This window comes from Lepisosteus oculatus, chromosome 9 (genome assembly GCF_040954835.1).
Source record: "Lepisosteus oculatus isolate fLepOcu1 chromosome 9, fLepOcu1.hap2, whole genome shotgun sequence".
NCBI classification, from domain to species: Eukaryota; Metazoa; Chordata; class Actinopteri; order Semionotiformes; family Lepisosteidae; genus Lepisosteus; species Lepisosteus oculatus.
This window is the reverse complement of record NC_090704.1, coordinates 4,600,851-4,623,883: the sequence shown is the minus strand read 5'-3', so window position 1 is coordinate 4,623,883 and position 23,033 is coordinate 4,600,851. Positions and strand designations below refer to the sequence as shown.

General features: G+C 41.8%; 1 protein-coding gene across 2 annotated transcripts in view; it reads right to left on the bottom strand.

The window, feature by feature from the left end:
• Nucleotides 1-23,033, bottom strand: part of LOC102693097 (zinc finger protein GLIS1) — a 95,652-nt gene that overhangs the window by 44,947 nt on the left and 27,672 nt on the right. For both annotated transcript variants that reach the window (XM_006634744.3, XM_015355230.2), the window contains exons 3-4: nucleotides 10,634-10,820; nucleotides 7,460-8,693 (exon numbers count right to left, since the gene is read on the bottom strand). In XM_006634744.3, coding sequence (XP_006634807.3) covers nucleotides 7,460-8,693; nucleotides 10,634-10,820 — 1,421 coding nt within the window. The remainder of the gene's footprint in view (nucleotides 1-7,459; nucleotides 8,694-10,633; nucleotides 10,821-23,033) is intronic.

Here is a 23,033-nt window from a genome sequence, read left to right as displayed (position 1 = left end):
CGATAAGTGAATGAATTTGGGCTAATGCAATTTGACATCATGTAATTCAAACTTGGTTTCGGCACAATGTTCACGCCTCACTGAGGTTAATTGTCAGATTGTTCTCACTACCAAGAAGGATGGCAGAGAACCTTACTGTTTATCACGATGATAGGTGAAATCCACGCTCATTTCTTGTGAATCTTAAACTTAAGGGCTGAAGTTCGCATATCTGATTTAAACAGATTTCCAAAGAATTTTGAGAGTGATCTAAAACCCTTTATTTCAATAAGTTCCCCACCGTAACAGAAAACAAACTAAGCATCAAACCCTAAGCAGTGTTTTAAACTCTTGAAACTGGCAGTTCTCCAATCCAGGTACTAACCAGGCTCACACCGGCTGAGCTTCAGTGGGCTGCCAGATTTGCAGAGTGATATGGCTGCTGGCTGTCATAAATATAAATATTAAATAATAAAATACGGCAGATATTTTGGGAAAACAAAAACTGTTTTGTATCTCTGTGACACAAAGACTAAATCAGCAAAAAATAAATATCAGAATTCCTGTAATCTTTCAGTTTGTGCTCATGTGCCCTGTGCAAGTATTAACGGCAGTTACTGATGCCTTCTGTCTGTTCTTTCAGTTCCAGTTTCTGTACACCTCTACATGTAGCGTGTATGAGAATAACTATGGTTTATAACAGTGCTCTGTATGTTTTGTGTAACACATGAGATCGGTCTTAAAACTGCTGTCATGGTTATAGAGAGTTCAGCATGTCCTTTTACCGTTCTGTTATATCCGAGCAATGTAAATGTAAAAATAAGAACATTAACTTTCACGCACAGCCTTAAGCCAGTGTGCAGTTACCAGAAAGAGGAAGAATTAACACTTGGAATCAGTGCCTGGATTAAAAAACAAATGGACATCAGTACTGTAGTGCCTGACAAGATCTTGGCCAACAGCTGATCTAACAAGAAAAACAATCAAACGTGATACATTTCCAGGCATTAAGGCTTTCTTTTGCCAAAACATCCGTCTTCTGACAATCTTCAGACATTTCCTGCCAGCAGTTTCATCATTTTTACATATGTATTTATCACACATGTTCACCATTTATCTGCAATTAGTTTGAAGTTTATGCAGTGCAATGCCACACTGAATTAGGTGTCATTATCTAATGGGAAATATGATTGAATTCCGAAATAGACGGCCATATTCCTAACAGTCCGCTGGCCATGCAGCTCAAGGTAATCGTCTCATTTATATTGAAACCCACATTTAATATTTTCTCAAGCAAAGTAAACAGCGAGTAATCTGTTGTGGAGCCTTACAGACTATAAAGTTCTTCTGTTTCGCATTCTGACGCGGCAGCCGTGGTGCAGGTGATCGAATGAGCTCAGCATCTCAGCTGGTCGGTAAGACTCTCCACCGAGCGCATTTCCTGCTTGTTCCGCGCCGGGAGGACATTCAGACAGAAGGCACATGGCTGGGTGAGGCCCCCAAAGGGCCAATGTCATCCAGCAGGACTGCGGCACTCTCCTGTGGCATCAGAAGCCCCCGACGATTTCTGCCCGTTCACATTTTCGACTCGCGCCGCGCACCTGTCGGCTTGCTTTTCAAAAAAGCCGCGACCTCACCTGCTATACAGAAATGTTCCCATCACTTTTCACTTACAGAAAGTATCGTCACATTCCAGTCTACAGGGAGATCATGGAATCATTTTATGTTGCCCTGAATGCAAATGAAGACAGACCTCAGCGAGGCCCAATTTTAGTGCCCAATATATACATTTCAAATTCCTTTGTATGAGCCCACGAGGATGATGTTTAGCATCATGGTAAAGTACAGGTCACGTGCTTTTTTATATTGCCAGTATTATTTATGTACAGTAGACATTTGCTCATGTGCGTGGTACTTTGAGACTAGTAAAAAACCAAAAAACTAAAATATCTGAGCTACTGTGTAGTGATACATGAGACACACAGAATTCAAAATGAGATTAATAATAATAATAATAATTAATAATTGCTTACACTTATATAGCGCTTTTCTGGACACTCCACTCAAAGCGCTTTACAGGTAATGGGGACTCCCCTCCACCACCACCAGTGTGCAGCCCCACCTGGATTAAGGCACTGAGGGCTTTGATAAACCATTATTTTCTAAATCATATAGAACACAAATACACCAGAAGCAACGCATATGCAAAATTGAGTCAAATCCCAGTATGGCTTTTTAAGACGAGTGTTTTTTAACTTTTGATCTGACCCCTGACCCCTCCTTCAAAGTGCGAACGGCAGCATTAAGTCTCAATTGCTTCAGGTCTTTTCTATGGAAAACAGTGAAGGTTCTGAACCCTAATTCTTACTCACAGGGAGTCAGTGCTGGCCTGAAGAAGGCCATTTATTTTAGGTCAATGAGACCAATGAGATTTGGATGCTAAATGTGGAGGTAAAGGTTAATATCTGTGTGAGTGAGGCGCTCCCCTTATTTAAAGGACATTTTTGAGAAAAGTAAGGACGCGTGCATACTTCAACTCTAATTAAGTGCACATTTTTTTTTCAATATCCTATTTGTTTACTCAACGTCTTTAACTGAGCCAACCTCTTTCTTGCGTCGATCGCTCCAGGCATTTCTTGCAAATGAATGTTTCTATGGTAACGATAGTTTTTCGTGACTCCAAAAGTCAAGTGCAGTAAGAATATAATGTAATTTCTCTGAAATTCCATGATTTAGGATTGTTTTGTGTTTTCCCTCATGTAAATCTTCACCGGCCGTTTAGGTATTTAGACTTACAGTGTTCCTCCATTAATTGAGTTTTGAAACTTGTCGTTCTCCGAGGTTTATGCAAAGTTTGTACTTCTAGTAACTGCTCATTTGTGGGGATTTGGAAATCATATGTCCTTCATTTATTAAAATAAAGTCTACTTAAGTGAAAACAAGTCATAAAAGCTCAAAACAACTAATCTATTATAGACACCTTTTTTTCTGGGGACACTGCATGGCTCAGTTAAATAAGTGACTCACAACATACACATCTCTAATTATTTAATAATAAAAAAGGAAATTCAGGATATGAAGAATTTCCAGTCCAATACCTGAAGCCCTGGTTTAAAAAAAAAACTACTGTTCACACGACAGTTTCAGGATGTTTCTTTTTGCAAAGAAGGTACTCACGTCACTCTAAATCATCTTATGTTTAAGATGTAAAATTCAAAGACGTGAAAAGAACAATGCTTCTTGCAAGAACTAAATTCACCCCATTTCGTTTTTTTATTTATTTTTTTCTTATTTAATAAATGAAAAGCACCCGTAACCTCGCGTGTTCACATTTGAGCTTATTTTCTTTAGATTAAAATATCGAGAGAATTGGAAACGAGTAGAAAGGGTGTATTTTATAGAAGGAGCGTTAAATGCAGTGCCATTAGGCAATGCAGTCAACTACATTTCGACAGGAAACTGCATGCACACTCCACAGTTTTAGAGGATTTAAAATCAATTCATAAATACAGCACATGATTGCAAGATCTGTAGATTTTGAAAACTGAGTACCTTTTCTCATGCATCAGAAGACAATGCCTATTGTTACTTGTCCAAAGCAGTAAGAGCTACAAGCGAATATCCCAAATAACAGACCACAGCCCATCAGAACCACATCTAAACCGCAACAACAGAGTGTACCACAGGAAGGAAAGGGGGAAAAAATCACTTTCTGTTGTGAAACTAGTCATCTGATGAATAGAAAGACTCTGTTATTGAAGAGAAAATAATATGAAATAGGCCAATCATCCCCCAACAACTGTCCCCTGTTACTTAAACTGGGCTTTTTAAATGTAAAAGCATGATTCAACAAAATAAGCAAGATTTTAAAGATTGCTTCTCATATGTTATCCTGAAAAAAGTATGTTTCAGAAAACTACATAATAAAGAAAAACGTATGAATCATAAGATGGTATAATTTATAGCAAAGGTGACTTATTCATCATGAAACATCAGATCAAGTGATGTTGGTTGAGTTACAGACTACAGCTGTCATTATCCATTATTGAAAGATAAACACAGACAACAGTTTGACTCATCCATCAAAGATACCTCTAATTAAATTTTCTGCAAAATATATATACAGCAATAGCAGGGAGCTTATAAAAATTCAGGTCATTACATTCCACATGGTTCTATCATATGTAAATATGGTCTTTGTAATTTACAACAGAATTCTGAGGCTTTGATAAATATTTACGTAAACTTTAGGTTACCAATTTGAATAGTCTGAGACATCAAATCCACAAAATTGTCTTAAATTGACCACTAAGATATCAAAGCCTTAAGACTATTATTGGACTATTTATGTTGGATATATTTTTAATATTAATGTAGACAGAAGTAAAATGCAATAAACTAAAATAACACTCAAACTAGGTAGGAAACATAACAGGATATTGCAAAGAGATTATGTAGTTTCCGTTTAACTATTGCACTGCCCTGAGCAACTACTGTAAAAATACCCTAAGTGTTGATTAATAGGAATAGGAAAATAAAAATAAGGGAAATTCAGCAAAATAAGGAATTCACAAATTGTTCTGTGTGTACAGATGCTACTGACTTTGAGTCATGAACGCGGAATTAGAAATGAGCAAAGGTAGGGACAGTGACAGCAGAATTCTCCAATTCTCTTGTCGATAATTACTTTTTTTTTGCCAAAACACAGCATGAAACAAATGCAAACCAGCTGTGTCAGAGGGAGTGTTATACTTGGACATGAGGAAGCTTACCTCATGATTGTACAGTGGAAACTGCTGTTGGAAAGATAATAAAGGGATTAACTGGCTTTTTGTAGAGCGTTTGGTTTTAAATCAAAATGTCTCATCTGTTTCCTGTGCACAAATAGTTTAAATTCCAAAATGCCTTTGTCTATTACATACATGCAGCATACTCTCTCTGTCATACACACACACTGAAACTCACTCCCCATCCAAGCCATAAAAAGCCACAAATTCCACCCAGCTCTGTTGTACTCGGGGGAATGTGACAAGTAACGGTTGCTAATACTTTTCCATCTTGGATTGATTTGAAGAAAAACGGAATCAAAAGTCCCACGTTATGACATTCCGGTTAATGCGTTCATTTGCATGCAAGGTGCACTGTTCAGGATGCACATTCCGATGCACTGCCTAATTGCCCAAAGTGGTTCAAGAAAAGATTCCCTTGAGCAGTGAAAATTGTCCTGCTTGATGGGGCGCTGGACTGTTAAAATCACATGAGCAAACACTTTAATTGTAGGTTAGTTATTAGAACAGGTGTGGCTGTCCAGGCAAGAGATGGCAAGATTACTTTCACTCTGTTGGCATTATTGCGATGAATAAGGCCCTGATTGTACTTGTGCTCTGGTGTGGCAGACTACACCAAAACAGAGTGGCAATGTTGTACTGTACGTTATTTCTGCTTTATATCCTGGGACAGTGTCCAATGACTCTCCAACACTAAGCTTGATTGTTATGAGACAAGCATCTGGTAAACATCTTTAATCCATACAGCACTTTACTGCGAGGGTTTGTTTAGTTTCCTGTCTTGCATATCATTTGGCTCTGACATCAGTGCTGGATCGTATTCTTCACCTCTTCAAGCCCCAGAAGGAACTGCGGGAGATACAGCCAGCTTCTCTCCTACAAGGCATCCAATCCAGGGCAACTCATGCAGTAATACACACCAAAAAAACACTCATAAACCTAACAAAATAAACTGAAATAAACTACAAAATGAAAATCTCAGGACTTATCACACTTCATAGTTCCTACCACTCATTTGTTCTGACCAATATTAGAAATTAGTAAAAAGCTGAAGGTATGATTACTACAAAGATTTGCAGATACTCCTCCGCCTTTAAACACGTAAAACTACACAGCTATTTACTATTGTTACTATTGACTATATGTGTACTTCAATCATTTTTAATGATATGTTTGATTTCATGTAACCGATAAAGACCTATGCAATGCACTGCTGAACTTTTAATCAAATAACTGAGCGTGCTTTAAATTAGATAAAGACCTCCACCCATCACTCAATGTGGAACGCTCCCAAAGTGTCACCTCAGAGGTTTCGGTTTGCTAGAGGCAACCTGACTACACAATGAAGAGCTGCTGTCGCAAATCGGGGTTTGGAATTGGGAACTGGAGGATAAGAGGAACTCAGTGCAGGTCTTACTTTTCATCGCGAGTACAAAAAAGTTTCTGTGCATTATACAGAGATTCTATAGCACAGCTTCCTCCAGATTACACGCCTTTCTAGTAAATGCTTAAATCAACAGGCCATGAGTAGCCGCCATTGACTTAGCCACTGACAGTCTTAATTAGGGTGCATCAGAAACACTGGGATAACAGACCATACCTGAGTTTTATCGGAGCTGGGAAGCAGAAGCGATCAGTAATAAAACACATAATTCCAGCATGGCGTGAGTGTAAATACAGGTTTTAAGCGGGTGAGTTCTTGCACAATCTTTTGTCCTTCCTCCTCTTGGCCGTATGGCACCACGTTCAAACTGTTACATTATTCTGAGCGGTTGGTTTGAATAAAAAGCCAATTCACTCAATCCTTTAGGGACTGCAAACCATTTAAATCTCCGATTTTAAGGGGTCAAGTGCATTCATCGTTTGGTTATGTTAACCAGATGTGTTCTAGCAAGTTGGATTTTCAGGATCTGAATCAATTCTACTTTTTTTTTTTTAAACAAAAAAAAGGTCAGAGAAAATAAATATCTGGTTTCGCCCATCACAAATGAGGGAATAGCTGTGTATTTGGTTTGAATCGTTATGACTTTTAAAGGTTTTAGATTGGCTTTGTTTTCATCTGAGTGGCCAAAACACAAGCAGGGAACAGTGCGGGTCATTTGCATGCTGATTAGAGGAATCTGAGAATGCCCTGAGCAGGAGCAAGGCTTTTTCAAGTCCATTTCAACACCCTTTTTTGGGCAGAACAACAATATGTGGAGTTCTGTCATCCTAAAAAAAAAATAGAAAAGATCAACATATCCCGCCTCGAACATTTATTATGAAAACTCCAGGCATTCTGCACGACCACCCCTGCCTTTCAAAACTGCATTTACTCTCTCTGGTGAGAAAGGGAAATTAAAAATATAAAATAAAAGTATTCCCTTGGGAAGTCCCTGCACGAAGCATTTTTGTTCCCTTGCCTAACGTGCAGTGCTTTCATTTTGACATGGGCACACCTAAACCAATATTCTCTTGCAGCTAGCCAGTAGGCGCACGTGCCCTGCCCACCGTTCAGTACGTGAAATTGCCGTTTCAAACGCTTGCTCGCACCGGAGTCACTCGACACTGCAGACGTGGACTGGAGGGATTTCCAGCCTACAACATGCATGGAGAGCCACGCGGTTTATTGAACACCTGAAGGACAAAGCTTCCCCATAGGGGTGCTGTTGCCTGTGAGGGCAGCCGTCTTGAGTGCACGCGACTCGACTCACCATGCACTTGTTGGGTTTCTCCCCGGAGTGCACCCGCATGTGGATCAGCAGTTTGTAGCGGGCGTTGAAGGGCTTGTAGCGGCGGATGCAGCCGGCCCAGAAGCAGGTAAAGTCCTCCCCCTTCCGCTGGTCGATGTGCACCTTCTCGATGTGCCTCACCAGCTCCTCCTGCTGGTCGTAGGTGGCGCTGCAGTCGATCCACCGGCACACCTGCCTGTCACTCCCGCCGCCGCCGCCGCCGCCGCCAAGGGCTGCCTCCTCCCTGCTAGCGGGTGGAGCGGGCTGGGACAGGGGCTTGGGGGGCAGCAGCGTCTGGGGCTGCCCCTGTAGGTGAAGCAAGGCCCCCTGGCTCTGGCTGACGTACTGGTGCAGGTGATAGGGGGGCGGCAGCACGCTGTGATGCCGCTGGTGGTGGTGGTGGTGGTGGTGGTGGTGGCGGCGATGAAAGAGGCCCTCTTCAGCCTGCGAAAACTCATCCACCGGCTCCTGTTTCAGAGAGCTGGCTTTCTGACAGCCCTCCAGCGGCCCGTGGCGCATCATATTGTTCACGCCGAAGCCGAAGCCCTCCGCCTGCTCCAGCGGGGGCACCTGCGCCGGAGGAGGGTGGTGCTGCACGGGCAGCTGCTGGCGGCAGGCGCCGCGCTCGGCCGCCGCCGTGCTGCCAGGGACCAGGCAGGCTCCGGGGGACGGTAGGCCGCAGCACTCCTCCGTCTGAGAGCAGGCCTGGGGGCTGTGGGGCTTGTGGCTTCCCGCGAGGTAGGAGGAGATGCCGGGGGGGTTAGTCCGCAGCCCGTTGACGCAGGCGACCAGGGACATCTGGGAAGAGCAGATGATGGCCGTGATATCGATCCCCTCCGGCGCGGCGGCTGCCGGGGCGGCGGAGAGGCATCGCCTCTTCATGTTGCCTGCGTGGAGCAGCCTTGCGGAGTGACGGGAACTGCCGGCGGACAGTGAGCCCTGGGAGGAGCCTGCTTCATTATTCAACGCGTACGACGAGAGCGAGCTGGCGAATCTATTGTGGGCCAGTTCTATCTCGGGATGCTGAAGCCTGGCCAATCCCTCTCTCGCCCCGGCTTCCCCTCTGACTGCGCTCGTCAGGACCCCCGAAGCCACTTTGTAGCAGCCGGGGCTTTCCTGTTTAATGTGCTGGGGGAGGCGTCCGGCTCCATTTAAACAGTGGCCGCTGTCGTTGCCGATGCCCGGCGATGTCAAAGGGTCCCGAAAACCGGAGGACCTGTAATAGAAAAGCCCACAAAACACGCTCAGTATTAGCTGTCTCCCGCTGACAGACGAAGGCCAGAGCTGTCTGGGGTCTGCCAATCTGTCTTCTCCACAAGGTGCGCTTTCAGACTGGCGTGACGCTCAAACCCCGGGCTCCAGAGATCCAGCTCCTTCAGCCGGGACTCAGGGAGGCCATGTGAGGAATGTTGGACACACAGGAGAAAAACGACAGAAAAAAGAAATCCAATCATCTCGTTTTGTACAATAAAGTCAAACTCCCTGTTGGGCTGAAATCAGAAGAGCTGCACGCCAGAAAGCATCCATGCCTGGGCATTGCAAGTCAGGCTTAAAATAATACTGATACACGTTCACATCAAAGTGATGATGTTTAAAGTTCAATCAACAGTGGTGTTCTGGTTACGCTAACTTCAGTTCAGCTTTGTTTTCTCATTTGCTGAAAGGCAGAACATGGGTAACATGAGTTTCTTTAAATACGAGATAATCAAACTGTAAATGAGCTGAAGTGTGCTTCCCACAAAGAAGCTGCCCAATAAATAAAATAAACAGAGACTACTGTGAACGTAAAGACCCTGGAAAAACGGAGTGCAGGAAACATCTGTCATCGTTATTTTGTTTCTTTTCCACGGCTCTACGAGACCTGGTTGTAGTTTGCAAGCAGGTATGAATACGAATGAGCAGCAAAAGCCCCCCGTTTCTAGCTGAGCTTGGAGCCAACAAATGGATGTGAGCAGGAATTTAAGAACTGAGAAAGGAAAAAAAAAACTTTTTTTTTTAAATGAACATGGCTCTTTGTCTAACCCCATTGTGGCAAGAAGGGTTAAGCTCAGACATGTATGAAAATGAAATCAGTCTAGTCACCTGTGCTGCTGTAACAGCAGCCTCTGATGTTCTGCCCTTGACAATCCTCCTCATTATCGTGGGAATCTTCCTCGAATGAATAGCAAGGAGTTCATATTTCGCAATGTGTTGCTGTGATCTTCTGCATAATGATTCCTGTCAGTTCCCTCATTATAGATTTTGTCCAGAGCTCCTGAGAGATCTGAGAATTTTTGTTTTTCTTTTCTTCCTAAGAAAAGACGTGCTTTTGTCCGAGTCCTCATCCTTTTCCCTGCACATGATGGGACGCGATCAATTTAGTGTAAAAAGTCCCATCCTACTCCCTGTGCAGACAGAGTTAACATACTGTACGGGCCTGTCAAAGGAAATAAAAATTCTTCTTTCTTTAAAAGTTTATTGTCGGTTTGGCCAAAACTACACTGGAGAAACAAATATCTGTCCAAAATCATTTTAAAACTATTATTGAGGTCAGAGCGCTTAAGTAGGTACCGTCAAAGCTAATTATTTTAGCAGCTTCGGTTGAAATAACACTTACGGACAACTTCCTAATGAAACAAACTGACTGCTTACTGGTTCTCCTTTTTTCCCCCACAAGCCAGGTTTGTTTGTGCCGTGGAAATGTGAGTGGCTACCACTTTCTCAGTTTCGCTGCAGTGTCCAATTTGGCTCCGTGTCTTTTTTTTCTCTCTCTCTCTCCAAACGATGCCCAGCAAAAATTCTCCCGAAACCAAAAAACGTCAAGTTTTCACATATCTCTTTTCCACATCGGGGTGCAACGACTACACCTTTTTCTCTCTCTAGCCATTCCTGAAACAGGGAGCAAATCTTGCTCTGAAGCAAAATCTCTTGACGGTTTGCTGTAAAACCTTCACTGAGATTTGAATAAGCTGGTAAAAAAAAACAGACTCTTTATTTCCACAGCTGTCATGAAAATGGAAGATGCATCTTTCCTTTACCTTTGTTTCCACACGGATCTTGGTTTCTAGGAGGCTGTCACTGATTAGTAAGAGGTCTGCAGGTTTCTAAGCAGCTCATGCATCTGAAGTGAGAAGATGGGCACTGGGAAAGGGGCAACAGGCCAGAGTCTGGAGGTACCTTGTGTCTGAGAGCTCCACAGCTGGTAGACAGAGGCTCGGCGTGGTCCCGTCACAGTGCCCCCCTGTGGGCAGGCCCCCCGACTGGGCACCAGAGTTTTGGTGGGTCCGCGTCAGCGATCCCTCAGTCACCACCAGGTCCGGAGAGTCCTTCTTTCCCGAGATGTAAGAGCCGCAGTCTCCATTAGCTGTAACACACCAAGGCTGCGTGTGACCACATTTACATTTGCCAGTGCCGGTCAGGTTCTCACACGGTCTTTTATCTCGCACGGCTGACAGCGAGGGGCAGAACGCCACACGCACAGAGCAGCATCGCGGGAGACCAGCTATCCTCTATTATTAAGGCACAAAACGTCATTTTCAGGAGTAACATACGGTAGGTGGCTTGATATGGTTATATATCCATTGTAATGCATAAAGTTAAAGAGTGGGTGGCAGAGGCAAACAAAAACAACAACCAACCAACCAAACAGGCTTAATAAACCTGCTTTGTATTAAGAAAAACTTTCCTAAATGTTTTGTCTCACTTTTAAAAACGAACAGGCATCTGACGCAGAGACGCCTTCTCTGAGGCATGCTCTGTCTCCGTTATAAGCTGAAGTTGACGGAGGTAAAGAGTGTTCATGAATAACTCCTCATTTCAAGCCCAATGAAGAAACAGACCTGCTCTTGTGCATGAGCCGACGGCACAGCCTCCCAACCCAGGTGGAAGTCAGAAACCATTTTGTATGGGACAAAATGAAGCCATTCCTTCCTAACTACTGCGGGAAAATGGATAAGTGATCTTCCAGTTCAATAAGTTCTTTTTTAAAAGTGCTCTATCACATGTCTTGACAGGGAGCATACTATCCTACATTCAAGGTTCTTTAATCCAAAATAAATGTGCGACTCCCCGTGCTATTTTAACACTGCTTAGCTTTCAGAGTGTTTATCTCACAGTTCTGCATGATTTCTATTTCAGTGAGGATTTTCACAGGACTATGCTGTCGTTATATTATGTTAGCACTAAACACATACACACAACATGCTCAGGGAAACATTGTATAGAAAAAAGTGTTCAGTTTCTTTTAATAATGACATCTGGTTTAATTAGAGACATTTGGTATTCTCACTACAAACAAAACAACTCCTAAGTTGAAAAGATCTTTCAATTGCATGGAATAGTTTTCTTCCACATAAAAAAATGGTATCATGAAATCAGCACGACTACCCAGAGGGCAGGCCTTCTAAAAATACAAACTAATTTTCTTTTAAGAATTATTCATGTTTATTTTTTTGAGGACAAGGATTGGTATTTTCTGCAGAAATAGATCATTTACTTTGTTCTACTTGTCGATAGCTCTAGTAGAGGGCACAAGTTCTATATTGAAGGTATCAGACAAAACTTTTCTAAGGAAGTGTGGCTCTTACGAATTTAACGACAAGGGTCACTCCTCAGACTACAGTAGTGAACTTTCTGCTGGAAACCAGAATATCAATCAGACATCTACTGTATAAGGTTTCACCAGGCAGTGCAGGAAACACTGATCTCTAAAATGTTTTTTTTTTACTCTCCTATTGGATTTTCTGACTCTTATCAAAATCTGCATCATTTCTACAAAAAACACTTTAATGCACTTCTTTAAAAAAAAAGATGAAAGACTGGTCTGGAGAGAAAAGTCGAAATATCTCCTGAATGAAAAATGATATCTTTGCCGCGCTAGAGGTAAAATATACCATATGTGATTTCCATCTCACTTAACTCAATTTAAATCTAATTCAATTTATTTTAATGATGTTATTGATAACGGCATCACACTGATGGCTTTTTATTAATTCGAAACCCCAAACATTTCTTACCCAACAGAAAATGTAACTCGAGTTTACTGTACATTGCATTCTGAAATCCTGATGTCAAATGGTTAACTGTTGCTTCATCTCTGAGGCTGTGCAGAGCTGGCACTGGTGAGACTACAGCCCAGAAACTGCAATGTAGCACATAGAACTGAAGCTCACTAATCAATGGAATGCTTATTGTTTCACAGCAGTAAGTAAACAGAAGGCAATCCCCTTGAGATCCTTTATTTTCTTTCCTGTTTTCAAGCGATACAAATGGTTTTGCTTTTTAACTCTGCGACAGATTAGTTCTCAGCCAAGAATGACCCACACTGAAATTTCCTACAGTGTTGCTCGGCAATATCAACCACTGACCATGCCAGGTCTTTTTCTCATCTGGCATTGAGCACTAAGCAAATCAAGAGGATAGTGAGCAGTGAACACAATGCAATGCTTTTTCAGTGGGGTTTTTTTAGCCCGGAATTCTTATTGTGAAATATTCACTCCTTATTAGAAAATTTGCCAAAGCTCAAAATTCATCTCGCAGTGAGTCAGCTTCAAATTCCACCGCTGAACAGAGTGAGAAACCACAAAGCTCCCGTTCAAATAGATAACAATGCACATGCTGCCTTAAATGGAATAAGCAATATAGTATTTGCCTTCTGAAGACTCCCTCATCTACCAGCATATCCTCTTCCCATTATCATGAACAGGGCAAAGAAACAAAGCTCTTCCATGCTTCCACTCAGTGTAGCAAAATAAAAAAAATATTGATCTCATTTCTTCTTGCATTGAAAGCAGCAGTTTATATCACCTTTACAACACGTTTGATTTTTTTCCTGCCAGTGTTCTCTTGGAGTGTTCACAGCAGTTGCCTTTTTAACACAGGCATTCATACTGCCTACCTTTCCCATTACATCTGCCTTTGGAAAAGACTCGCTGAAGCTGAATAGCAAAGAAGACAGAATGAGCCAACTAGTGTCTCGGCAGGCTGCAAAGCCACTGGGGAGAAATAAGACATTTCGACGACGTAAGAACGACATATTGTTCAACTTCACGTTCTGTCTTCAGCCTCTATTTCTGCTTATTTTCCAGTTGTGTGCAATTTCCGAACGTTTACACTCTCTTCCCCTTTAAATCCCCTTTCAAACACAGTCTTGTTCAATGCAGTTACAGACTCAGTCCACAGGGCAAGCACCATAGCACTCGACAGTACAATGTGGAAAATATCACTAATTGTTCATTTTTACTGTAAATTTAATCAACATTACTTCAGTAAATTCTGATAACAGAAGGGTATTGTTACTCTGAAGAAAACCTTTAGATCTAAGTTGTCCTAGATTAGAATCTTTCTGAATTCACTTACTGGACATGGAAAGAAAGATGTACCAACTTACATTAATTTTGAGATGCAATGAGTCTGGTAACAGGGATATAACAGATGAACCATTAGCAAACATAAGCAAACGTAACCATTAGACAAAAAAGCCAAAGCACACAGCTTCTTTGCTGTTACAGTAACATAACTGAAACCTCAGTGTGGCAGTGTTTGATTTATTTCTGAAATATCATACACTTTGTTTATTTTATGGACTTTGACATACTAAGAGCAAATGCATTAAAGATAAGTATGTCTATTCAGAAATTAGAACATTTGTTTCTTCAAAAGTTCAGTCAGCTTGGCACAAAGAATGCAGTTATACCCAAAACATCTGCGAAGTTGTGTGGTTTTCTTTACGATGATTAAATTGAAGTGGTTACAATCATCACAGCACAGAAAAATAATAAAAATGTATACAGAAATAATATGCTAAACCAGAGAAATCTGATTGCACCACAATTAAAAACCCAGACTAAAAGGATTTATTCATTTGTTTGTATTCTCTAGTTATGTATAAAACCACAGAACAGACACAAAAGGGAAATATTTATTAAAGTTAATATTCTCACAGGCCACATGTCTCAGCATCAACTTCAATCTGAAATTTTACAATTTCCTGAATCCCAGAAGACTTGCAGGATTAATTTTAATTGCTGTATTGATAAATTGCATTGTGAAATACTGTATAAATTTTGATTTGAGAAACTGGCTTCATTTTGCCACTTCATGGTTTGTGACAAAGCTTAGAAAAAATGAGAAATACTACAGTGTTTTGAATGCAGCTAATCCTCTAATGAGACTTTAATGTATTACAGTAACAACCGTCACAGGTTGACATATTTTTAATTCTTCCTGGAACTAATAAACAGAAATGACACACTTCAGGATTAGGAAATGATGCAGGATTTTTGGCTTTTACAAAAGCACAATACGGTAAACTAAATCTTATACACGTAGGCCATGGATGATTCTTGAATTCTTGAAATTCAAAGTAGTTTGTTACAGCAGGACACTATAGGGAAAGTATGAAGTGAATTAGTAATTTAGCAGGGACTGGTTAAAAAAGCAAAGGTTAAGAGGTGAAGACTGAAAACCCAGAGCAGAGTTTTTAATAAAAGGTACCACTCTCTAGAATCAGCATGTTCCCAGTCAGAACAATTTGCCCAGGGTGTAATAAGCAAATGTTGTTATTTAATATACCACTTTTCGTTACCAGAGTAAATCTCTTTGAATATTATAGGTTGTGCTGCTTGTGATTTATAGCTTTGCTATATTAATGGAATTAGTCATGCTTGACCAGGAAGAAAGAGTCCTTCTGCATATGGTGGTTTGGAAACGAACCAATTGTAAATTCAGTTTATATTGAATGTGCAGAATAATTCAGCGTTGAATATTTCATTATGCGCTACAGCAGTTTTGGTTGGGTGGTGGAAGTTCGTGGAAGCTCCAGTGGCGAATGTGTAACGCAAGAAGGGTGAGCGCGAAGAGACCGAGAGAAATCGCTCCTGCTCCTTCGGGAAGCTGACAGCCTAATGAGAACATGCTGGGACAGGACGGGAGAGAAAAGGATCTGGTCAGCTGCCAATGGAGGAGAGGGGATGGGCCCAGTTGGCACAGGGATGAGCGATCTGTCCAAGATGGGCAGCACCCTCTGCGGCCAGTTCCAATGTGAGCATCAAGAACAACAACAACGATAATAATAATTCCTTACGCTTATATAGCTCCTTTCAGGACACTCCACCCAAAGAGCTTTACAGGCAATAGGGACTCCCTTCCACCACCACCCAGGTGCAGCCCCACCTGGATGATGCGCCAATACGCTCCCCACACACCAGCTATCAGCGGGGAGGAGAACAGAGTGATGAAGCCAGTCCAGAGATGGGGATCATTAGGAGACCATGACTGGCAGAGGCCAGGGAGAAATATGGCCAACATGCCTACTCTTTTCGAGAAAAGCCCTGGGATTTCTAACGACCATGGAAAGTCAGAACCTCAGTTTTACGTCTCGTCCAGAAGGACGGCGTCTTTTTTACAGTACAATACTGGGGCATTAGGACCCACACAGACCGCAGGGTGAGCACCCCCTACTTGTCCCACAGCAACTCTACAAGCAGAAATCTTAGCTTTCTCTGGATGTCTCCCATCCAGGTACTGGCCAGTCTCTACTGCCGTTACACAGACTACGTCCTTGTTCCATGTGGAATTTTACACTCCAAATTGGAAAAATGTTTGCTCCTTTTCTTCCCACCCCCTCCATGTGTGCAGAGCCAAATTGCTCCCCGATTCCCTGCCTTTTGTTGAGCAGTAACAGAAATGATGTGCTTTACACCTAAGACAAAACCAACAATCCTTTGCATTCAATTTTCAGATTTTAGTTATTTTTGGAAAATATGGCACATTTTTGTGATAAGATCCTATCGCAAAGGCCTCATCCTAATGGTCTAGCCTTAGTCGCACAACTCGAAAGGTTTTGTTTAGCGCACAAGCTCACAAGTGCTCAAAATAAATTAAATGTGATGATTTTGGGAGTTAGATATAAAAGGATTATTATCTGTGTGCCAGAACTGCCCCAGGCATAAGATGTACACTTACAATGAGAATAGAAACGTGCTGGCTCCACTGACACAAGCTCCAATAGATGTCAGAATAAATCAATTAGAACTCAGGAATAATAGCTTTCTGGATATGCATTTCTTATGTTTATACCTAACTTCCCTAGTCCCTGGCAAACAAATTCAGAACAAAAAGTCTCTTTGGTTTCTTATTAGTATTCACAACTTGGCCTGCCTCACCTCTCCGCTGTACTGGATCAACAGCAAGTGGAGCCCAAATCACCATCAGACTGACCGAAAGCGCACCCCAGGTGTTTATATGCCAACGCTGTACTTTTTCATTGCCCAGGCATCATGCACAGATTCACACAACGTATTTCTGCATAATTAAGATGCCGTTCAGGATGTTCTCATCTAATTTCTCCCAGATTTCCTTTCTGGAATAAGAAATGAGGCTGCCACCTCCTGGAACCAGAGTGCTGTTGAGCCTGCTAGTCACTGAAAGGCAGATCCGAGGTTTTTCCAAATGTCAGTGTTGTGAGGACAGGGCTAAAGATCGTCCCCACCCAACTTGATCACCCAACACTCCTCCCAAGACGACCGAGTCACCCAAGAGAGCTGGTTTAAGTTCACATGAATTCAAAGCGAACCTTAAGAATCAGCTACGTCCACTGGTGATATCCAGCCAACATCATCAGATTAATGCCCACTCCTACCCATGGGACAAAAATCCAGCAATAGACTGGATTGATTGATCACATTTTTAAAGCAGATGATATCTGGAAGGATGAATTTGTTCCTGAAGCATTTTCTAGTCCGATTTAAACACCTAAAGGATTCCAAGCCTTTCCTACAGAACTTTAAGAAAATCTCAACACCCTTTCTGTTGCAGTCCTGGTAACATTACCGTCTGTGTCTGTGCAGTTCGTTTTTAAATGTTTTACTGCAGTGGCTTGAAAGTTAGCGTAACTCAATATTGTTTCAAATATTAAGCAGAACCAGGACTCTGACATTCCACCATGACGAAATTCAGAGTAACAAAGGGACCTTCACTTCTGAAAGGGATGAAAATACATAAGAGGGTGACTGCTCCTAAGCAAAATAAAAAACGAATTTGCTCAGTTTTTGATTGGGACTTCTCCAATGAAGATGCTGTGAAAGCTTTGATTCTTTTTTCCTGCTTTTTCTTCTTTCAGTACTAAAACGTCTTTCAGTACCTGATGTATAAACATTCTTTTAAGCTTGAGACTAACCAAGAGATGAATGTTCTTCCTCATCCTTTTGTTAGACATCTCCTTCAGAAAAACACAAGCTTATCAGCTTTTACTCCATCATTATGAAGATCCAATAAACGATTTTTCAGCACACCCAAACATGAAGCTGCTCACTGGGTCTGACATGAAGGATCCATGCAGCAGTAAGAACAGTTACTCTTCACTTAAGTGTCTTTAATAGTAGCACGCAATAATCACATGGCGTAACTAATTTCTTAATCCTGGATAATTGCACCTTTGCACAAATGACCATTAATATCCAAATTTTGAACTTTTGCACTGTTTGACAAACAGACCTGGAAAAACTTAAAATCATTTTCCTAAGCACTATTTAATGTTATTTCAACTGTCCTGGCCCTCAACAATAAATCTTCTGCCTCACCCTCCCCTTCCTCCTCTCTCTCCACGGGACAATAGGAGCTGTGCATCTGATCAGCAGATGGCTTGGCATTATTAAGTGTAATTGGTGGTAATCTTGTGTGATTTCTTATTTCAGTGACACTTCATTTTCTGTAATTCTCGCCCAGCCTTTTAAGTCACCTAAGCAGTGCGTTAAGTGCAGAAGTGAAGCGCCTCTTGTGCCAGCTCTTAATGTTTTTTGGGTTCGGAGATGCATAAAATTAAAAGCAGATGTGCGAAACTGAACTTTTGTAGTATACTGTAAATGTTTTTTTAAATAGGATTTCAGCTTGATACACTTCAAGCAGCTGAACTTGAGGTAATGCAAGCTGCCAAAACCAGAAGATAGATGATGCTGGAAATGCACTATGACACACAAACTACAGCCACTTTAGTTTCATAAATCATGTGATCAGCATTCAAGCAGTTAATAAGGAACGTGTAATTTTTTTTCGTGCATGCATACAGAGGCAGACGTCAGAGCAGAGGATCTTGCAGAATGCACTTTCCTTCGTAATTGTTTTCAACTGCAGATGTTGTGTATTAACTATAAAACCTCTCTAATGAACCTTCGTTTTCCTGGGGTCTCTGAAAGACTAACATCACGTTCTCACTGCGGTTTCTAACTACCATGTATTTCCTTGACAAAAAAAAAATTAAAAATCTATTGAGACCGACAATTATTTTAGAGGAACATTTCATTTTCACTGGCAAAAAACAAAAAGGCAGGAGCAAAGATAAAAAAGAATTGTTCACTCCTAAAGCCTTTCGTAACTAAGCTAAATGTAAAGCCCTCCAGTAGACAGTCACTTCAACAAAATCACTTTGATGTGTCTGTTGTCTAAGGAATTATCCATGTAATTATGATATTACATGAACCAGCAGGTGACATCCTATCTTTAAAGGGACTACAAACAAGACATTTATCAAGGTATCGAGAAACCATGGCATCAGTCAAGCAACACCTACTAATACTTTATTAAGAAAATTAGTTATTTATTCCTAAAAAAGTACTCAAGAATGGACGTTCAGAATTCAAAGCATTTCCATCTTAGACTCTTCATTGCTGTGGAGTCTATGCAATATCCACAGATATTCTATTTGCAACACTTTCCTTTCATTTGAAAACAGAAACACAGGCGAACTGAACACAATCCAACCGAATTCCAAAAAAGCTGAATTAAAAATACAGTGAAGGGCCATTTCTGTGCCACTTTTAAGCTCATAACTCATGTCTGTATTTTTGTCTGCAAACAGACCCCGAAGTTTCGGCAGAACGTATTTGTTTGTTTAGTAACGGATGTATGATTGAAAACCTTAGGGCAAAAGTAAATGAAAAATAGCAGCGTCTAGGAGAGGGGGAAAAAGCCTTTTAAACAGGTGCTTGGCTGAAAGAGACGCCGGTAAGGGCAGTAGGAAAACTCTCAATTAAACTTGGAACCCAAAAATGTCTATGTTTTCTTTTACGGGATTATTGGAATTACCAGACATGAAAGTTTTCGTGTGGATAAAATCAGCGTGTTATGGCCCTTTTCAGCAGTGACTGAAGAGGCAGCACGTATTTAATTGTATTTTCTCTTTAAACTTAAATAACTGCCTTCCTGGTTTTTAAAAAGCACAATTCTTGTTGTCTTCCTTAACTCGAGCATAATCCCAATTAAAAGCTAACTGGTACTTTCCCTCCCGCTGTCTAATTACTACATATAGTCAACCAACAATTGGCCTTAATGAAGCCCATATCAGAGATGAATCAATGGGCTTCTTTGCGATGGACCAGTCTGTAGCTTTGGGAAGAGAGTATTATCTGTCATCTTGTTCACTCATCTCTCCTTAACACATGCACTTCACATGAACGGAATAACCTGGGCACTACTTTTTTTTACAAAAATAAAACAACGGCATTACCAAGGACTGGTGGGCATCCCGACCGGCTTCACAAACATCTCTGAGAAAGTGATTAAGGAAGGAAAAAATGAAGTTGCGTCACAAGGCTGATTTTCGGTTAGCTGTCAAGCACAGTTATTCCGTATGCTCCTGAAAAGGACCGAAGGGTTTGACTACAGCAGATCTCTCAGACTTTCAGACAGGACAGCACTAACCACAGTCTACAGAAAGCAAACAAACAGAGGCCAGTCACTACACAACCACTCCTATGGTCAAACAACATCAGAACTCCAAGTGGAAAATAACCCTGCAAATCAAAGGCTGTTTAAATTTAAACATGGCTGTGAGCAGCCAGTACCATTAATGACTCCATAACAATGATATACAAGCTGAGGGCAAAGACAGCTAGCTCATGCCTCTCAGAACGGCTCAACACTTGAAGGAGACTGAATCTTGAAAGAGTCAGATACTGATGTTGGGGGAATTTGATGGCAAAACAATTCTGATGTGTGAAATCTCCCATTGATGGTGTTATTTTTAACCTGCAGTTTTAATTACAATTTTACTTAGTGCATGTCACCACCTGGTGGTAACACAATGTAACTGGAAGTACAGTTTATTACTTAGTGACTAATGTCACTCTTCCGCATTTATGTACCTGTAAAACAAAGAAAGGAAAAGAATACAAGAAGCATCTTTATTTTCCTTGCACGATATAACTCTCAATTGTGGGGTCTTCCCTAGAATGTGGGTGTTACTGAGCTCCTCCAATCTACTTTCAGTTTATACTGCCCTGCAATGTGCTTTGGATTAAATCATTTTCGCCTTTTACAATTTAAACAGGAATATATATGCATATGCTCCACTACCCGCCTGTTCATGGTGTCCTTTATGAAGATATCTGAGGTCTAAAACTAGGCCACAGCACTCCCTGTGTTAACAAGTAAAGCTTATTTAAATATTTGCTGACACTTATATAGCGCCCTTCTGGACACTCCACTCAAAGCGCTTTACAGGTAATGGGGATCCTCTCCACCACCACCAGTGTGCAGCCCCACCTGGATGATGCAACAGCAGCCATAGTGCGCCAGAACGCTCACCACACACCAGCTCTCAGTGGGGAGGAGAACAGAGTGATGAAGCCAATTTGAAGATGGGGATTATTAGGAGGCCATGATTGGTAAAGGCCAATGGGAAATATGGCCAGGACGCCGGGGTTACACCCCTACTCCTTTAAATAAAAAACACCAAGGCACAATTGGAGTAAGCTGGTGACTTCGTTTCAAAAAGTCAACCTCAGGTATATCTGGTACCTGTAGATATCGAAACGGCAGCTTCGCAGTCAGGGGGCGACAACATAATCTCCAGCTATCAAAACTGGGTAACTTGTTAAAAAAGTCCAGAGGAAAAAAACAAACAAATCGAACTACCGCTAGTCCCCGGATGGAAGTGCTGTCTTGCCTTGTAAGACTTTGGGCTTTGAATGGAAATGACATGTACTGATTGAATTGTTGTCCTCCCTGTAGGAAGGGCAGCTATGAAAAAGCCAGCATGGAGCTGCAGTGCAGAGGAGGCGACAGGCAGCTGCCTCTTCGCCGAGCAGGTCAGCTAGCTTCGCCCTGCTGCGAGGGCAGCGTGCGAGAAACACGCAGCACAACGTTAAACGGCGGCTCCCTCGGGGAAACCGGCTTGGACTGCATCTCAAGGGGGATCGTGAAATGCAGAGAAGACGGTTACATCGTAGTCTAACGAGGACGGACTTCCACTCCCTTCAGCCTACAGAGGAATGGAAACGGATTCTCCTGAACGCAAGCCCTGAGCAAGCCAAACACAGAGCCAGGACAACCAAAAATCGCAACAACAAAAAAAACCCCAAACAAAAGAAAGGCAAACCCCTCGCCCGCCGATGACAAATGACAACTCAACTGGCTTCCATGTGAACGGGTGCCATGGCAACAAAATCAGATGACACTGTCATCCCCTTTGATCTCCAAAGAGGAAATCGTGCCCTTCTTGCTTCCCCCAATGGGTTCTGACTGAGAAAAGCAGAACTGCCTTGTCTGGCCTTAAAGCGCCTGGTTTCCATAACGCCCTGGCCCGATCCTGAAAGCAGATTAAAATCAGAAAGCTGGTCACCGCTTATCGCAAGTGTCCTTTTCTTCTGAAGGCACGCCTGAGTCCCCATTAGCAGACTGGTGAGGAGGCATGGTTACTATTATGAGGTCATCCAGACTGCTCTGGTGAATAGACTTTCTGTTTAAAACAGTGTTTGTTTCCATGCTGTGGTGTTTCCCTGTGACACATAGGGAAATAAACCCCCTGTACCAATCATGTGACCTCGCCCTTGTCCATGTTGCCTTGCATAGGCTGCTAAAGGGTTAATGTTCTACTTGAGAAATGAAACTCTCATTTTCAGCATGTTATATGTTGTTATAGATGCGAGTTACAACAAGATGAACTCCCTTCCTATAATTTCTCATTATTCATGAGCAGCTAATATCCAAACATAGATAGATAGATAATACTTTGTTAATCCCGTAGGGAAATTGATGATGGTAGAAACATGGTACAAACATGGTAGAACATATACATATAATGTTATATTAACTGTACCAGTACACCTCTATATGCCACAGAGGCTTATTTGTGGTATGTACAGTACCTGACATTCAACAGTACCGATAACTTAGCAGAGACAAAGCCGAACAAGGGCATTTTAGTGCCGAGTCAGAATTTGTATTCAAGTGTCCCACAGAGCTTTAAACCCTTCACAAAGAATTTTCTCCTTAAATTACTCTGGCTCTGTTGCAGTTTACGTACACATCACCCATTCTCTCAGGGGCTTCGTGCTAAAAAATTCAAAAATAAAAAAAAATCCTAAAAGAGCAGCTGTTGTGAGATTCTCACCCAGTACTCAGGAACTTCCATATCTGATCAGATCCCTTACTCAGCTCAGGATGGAAGCTATGAGGAATTAGAAGTCATAGCCTGCACAGGGCAGGAAAGTCTTAACATTAAATAGTTCAGTATGCATGAGCTGTTGTTTTTGATCACCTAACTAGCACGTCGTTGCCGGTGGAACACAGTGCCAGCGTC